The 4,939-nt window shown below is 43.4% G+C and overlaps 1 protein-coding gene across 1 annotated transcript; it reads right to left on the reverse strand.

Annotated features, from left to right (window-relative positions):
- Window positions 1-3,407: 3,407 nt before the first annotated feature.
- On the reverse strand, window positions 3,408-4,269 carry LOC130841705 (uncharacterized; the record flags this gene model as incomplete). Its single annotated transcript, XM_057717995.1, is given in 2 exon segments — window positions 3,408-4,196; window positions 4,198-4,269. Coding segments are annotated over 2 exon segments (861 nt in total), but the record flags the coding sequence as incomplete, so codon positions are not given.
- Window positions 4,270-4,939: the final 670 nt, after the last annotated feature.

The raw sequence follows: 4,939 nt of genomic DNA on the forward strand, positions 1-4,939 counted from the left end.
TGATGAGAAATTTTAAGATCTACTCTCTTAACACTGTGAGTGTTATTAACTGTAGTCACTATGCTGGATATTACATTGCCAGGACTTATTTGTTTTAGAACTGGACGTTTGTACCTTTTGACTCCATTCTCCTATCTTTCCCACCCCCAACACTCCCTTGCCTCAAGATGAATGGATAAAGAAAATGTGATTTTATATATATATATATAAATGCATGCATATATATGATATATACATGGGATATATACGGACTATATATTGGGTTGGCCAAAGAGTTTGTTCAGGTTTTCCTGTAACATGTAGAAAAACCTGAAGGAACTTTTCGGACAACCATATATATATATATATATATATGTACACACACACAGACACACATACGTGCACACTCTGGAATATTATTCAGGCATAAGAAAGAAGGACTTCTTGCCATCTGTGACTACATGGGTGGACCCTGAGGGCACTGTGCTCAGTGAGATAAGTCAGACAGAGAAAGACAAACACTGTAGGATCTCACTTACATGCAGAATCTAAACAAACAAAACCAGGACTCACAGATACAGAGAACAGATGGGTGGTTGTCTCATCTGTGTTTTACAGAACAACCTGAGCAATATATATGTCTTTTAAAAATGTCTGTATGCTTATTCTGCTCTACTCTGTCGAACTGGGCATCTCTTTGCAGAGAATTCGGGACGATCCAATCTCCTTAGCTGATCTCCAGCTCTCTCAGCTACTCAGGTCCGCCTGTCCTCCAGGTTCTTCTCCACCGTGTCCTGTTCTCTTCCTCAGATATCGGTTGCCTCAGTCTTTACCTGAATCCTTCTTGCTCATCCTTCACTGTCTTAAATGAAACATTGTTTCTTTAAAGTTATTTTGTGATGACAGCCTATGCCCCTATCAGTTATACACTCACCCCCCAGAAATCATTCACAGGGACCCCCCACCTGGGAGGAAGCTCAGTTGCAGACAGTCACATCCACGTCAGCTCACATCAGCAGGATGGACTCGTACAGAGTGTTGGGTTGATTGTAGAATCGCAGCCCAGGCTGTGGGATGCTCTGATAAGGAAGTGGCCGCCCACAGGGGGCCCCTGTCACACCAGGAAGTGATCAGTTCTGCCACCATCACTAGGACGGCAGTAGCTTCTGCTGCACAGTTGGGGTTCATTTTCAAGAATGAGTCCTACTCTGGGTCCTTCTGCCCACAGAGTGACAGAAACTTGACATTTTCTGCGGATTTCACCACGGGAAAGAAGAATTCACATTGCAGGGAAAGGATCAATAAATAAGGGATAAATCAATAAATAAGGAATGACCTATAAGAGGAAGGAGATTCCGTCCAGGATAACAGAAAGGAAATGGAGGGTGAGTGTGGTTTTCTACAGCCAACTCTTCCATCCAGAAGAAGCAAGAGGAGAGGCAGAGTTGCTCTTACTGCTTTGTCAACGCATAGCGTTTGCTTTCTGTGTCAACAGCAGTGATGTTTCTCAACCTTATACTTGGAAGATCTTCTATACTCATACTTTCCTACTTTGCCCCAAAGTGGTCCTCACTGTGTAACAGTTCTCTTTCCCCAACTGAAGAATAAATGCTGAAACTATTTAAATGCATCCTGAAAAAAAAGAAGAAAAAAGAAGAAAAAGAACATCTGAGTGCTTGCTAAGGGAAAAATAAAATAAATGCATCCTGTATATTTACACATTATACAGCATAAGGATCTGCTGTAAGACAAGGAAGTGAATGGTATCTCTTTGTGGAGGGCAAAGATGATGCCTCTTGTGTTAAGTACCAGCTGGTGCCCTGCTGCAGTAGTAGATTCAGCGTGTTATCAAAATGTCATGAAAAGAGCACTTCAGAAGTCCTTGGGATTCTTTCCGAAAGTCAGAGACAAGTCAGGGGTGAGCTGAGTTCCATGTCTTAGCACAGCAACTAAAAGTGTGAAAAACTGGACACAAAGAACACTGTGAAACATTGGGTGTTAATATGATTCTTTTAATTTTAGTTCATCACCAGAGAAAGGGTGAAACAGAAGTTCAGGGATCAAATGAGGACCAAAGAGGTGTTTGATGCCGAATTTAAAAAAAAAAAAAAAAGTTTTGTCATAAAGATCGAAAAACATCCAGTTCGGGATAGCATGCTCCTTTTGATCCCAGGCAATTTTGAAGCAAATCGGCATTTTTGCACCGCAACAAAGAGTAGCCCCCGCTCGCCACAACTAGAGAAAGCCCGCGTGCAGCCACGAAGACCCAACACAGCCAATAAAGTAATTAATTACAAAAAAGACAGAGTAAAAAGGAGAACACCCATCTTAAAAAAGGAAAGAAAAAGTCACAGCTCACCCGTTCCTCTTCTGAGTATCTCCTACTCCTCCCAGGCTAGACAGGATTTCAGATTTCCTCAGAGCATACTTTGATCACCCTACATGTAATTCTTCCTCTCTCTGTCTTGAGTATCTTATTACATGTCTGTCTCCCATCTGGGATGCGGGATCAGGTCCATATTTAATTAACACTAAAGCATCAAGGGCCCAGCTCAGGAGCTGCTTAGAAGAAAAGTAATTACTTCTGTAACGATTAGATCAATGGATGCCTGCATACACCTTTGCTTTTTTACCTGGGCTATGTTTGCTATTCTTATTCTAGAATTTGTTTTCAAATGCCTTTGATGCAGAAGAGTGAATGCTCAATGATTTTTTAGAACTGACTGGATGATCTCATCCTGTTTATAAATTGTTTTCACCAGGAATCTCTGAGACTCCAGGTGATCTATTAATTAGAGGGCTAAGTTCAACAGGAGAGGCTGTTGGATGCTTACCAAATTCAGAAAAGTGAATTACCTCAAGATAAGTCTGATGAGGGTTGGTGTATCAACACCTGATTGACAGCCAGTCATGAAGCAAGCTTGTTGTAAGCTTTAAGTCCATGCCTCTAATGGATGAAGTCATATGGATTATAAGGTTGATATGTCTTCACAACGATCTACACGATTCCTTCATCACCACCACCAACAAAGTATGAATCAGTCTACCCATCTACTTGTAATTGGATCTGACATCTTTTTTAGACCAGATACAGGGTTGGAGATAGGCATAGGGAGAAAAAAAAAAGGCAAATGTGATTTCCACCCTGAGGAAGAAGACACCCTAACTGGTGAAAAATAAGCAATATATCTAGAGATGGAAGAAAACACTGCAAAGTTGATGATGGTGGTGATGGTGATTCTAATGACATTGATGGTGGGGTGATGGAGATGATGATTCCATGATGGTGGTGGTGATGATGGTGGTGATGGTGGTGGCAGTGGTGATGGTGATGATGGCGGTGGTGATGATGATGGTGGTGGTGATGGTGCTGGTGGTGGTGATGATGATGGTGGTGATGATGGCAGTGGTGATGGTGATGATGGTGATGGTGGTGGTGGTGATGGTGGTGATGATGGCAGTGGTGATGGTGATGATGGTGGTGATGGTGGTGGTGATGGTGGTGATGATGGCAGTGGTGATGGTGATGATGGTGGTGATGATGGCAGTGGTGATGGTGATGGTGGTGATGATGGCAGTGGTGATGGTGATGGTGGTGATGATGGCAGTGGTGATGGTGATGATGGTGGTGATGGTGGTGGTGATGGTGGTGATGATGGTGGTGATGGTGATGGTGGTGATGATGGCAGTGGTGATGGTGATGATGGTGATGGTGGTGGTGATGGTGATGATGGCAGTGGTGATGGTGATGATGGTGATGGTGGTGATGATGATGGCAGTGGTGATGGTGATGATGGTGATGGTGGTGATGGTGATGGTGGTGGTGATGGTGGTGGCAGTGGTGATGGTGATGCTGGTGATGGTGGTGGTGATGATGGTGGTGGCAGTGGTGATGGTGGTGGTGATGGTGATGATGGTGATGGTGGTGGTGGTGATGATGGTGGTGGTGGTGATGGCAGTGGTGATGGTGATGATGGTGATGGTGGTGATGGTGATGGTGATGGTGGTGGTGGTGATGATGGCGGTGATGATGGTGATAGTGGTGGTGATGGTGATGATGGCAGTGGTGATGGTGATGATGGCAGTGTTGATGGTGATGATGGTGATGATGATGGCAGTGGTGATGGTGATGATGGTGATGGTGGTGATGGTGATGGTGGTGGTGATGGTGGTGGCAGTGGTGATGGTGATGATGGTGATGGTGGTGATGGTGGTGGTGATTGATGGTGATGATGATGGCGGTGGTGGTGATGGTGGTGATGATAGCGGTGGTGGTGATGGTGCTGGTGGTGGTGATGATGGTGATGATGATGAGAGAGACATTTATTTTTTGCCTAGTCAGAAATCACTGCCTAATTCAGCTTAGTTCATAGGTAGACATCCTGAACAGCCAGACGATCCCAAAGTAAAATGTAATTTTTCAAGAAATGTGTGATTGTACAGTCCACTTTTGCTTCCTTTTGCGTTCTGAGAGATGAAAAACAGGAATGGGCCGTCAGCCTCTCCTGCCCTCAGATCTCATATTACCTACTTAAACATGACGCTGATTTCGCAGACGTTCCTTTTCGTAGCTGTTCACACATCAGCAAGCTGTTCTGTCCTTCCTCACGCAAGTGCACAAGAATGTTGCTAAAAATTTGTTTATCAGCACATATTAACTGAGCTACTAGATAGCTCCCCAATCTATAAAATAATTTAAAAAACTGTAAAAATGCCCCCATTTAACATATAAGCTGATTTTGTTATTAATTACTGGGAGATGATGGTCAGTGTGTATAAAGTTTCAGTTATAAATTTTAGTGGTCTGCTCTACCACACTGTACCTATAGGTGACATGGTATTGTGGACTTGAAAATTGTTAAAAGGGTAGCTATCACATTAAGTGTTCTTACTAACACACACACACACACACACACACACACACACACACACAAAGGAACACAAAGAAACTTTAGGAGTT

This window comes from Hippopotamus amphibius, chromosome X (assembly GCF_030028045.1).
Source record: "Hippopotamus amphibius kiboko isolate mHipAmp2 chromosome X, mHipAmp2.hap2, whole genome shotgun sequence".
NCBI classification, from domain to species: domain Eukaryota; kingdom Metazoa; phylum Chordata; class Mammalia; order Artiodactyla; family Hippopotamidae; genus Hippopotamus; species Hippopotamus amphibius.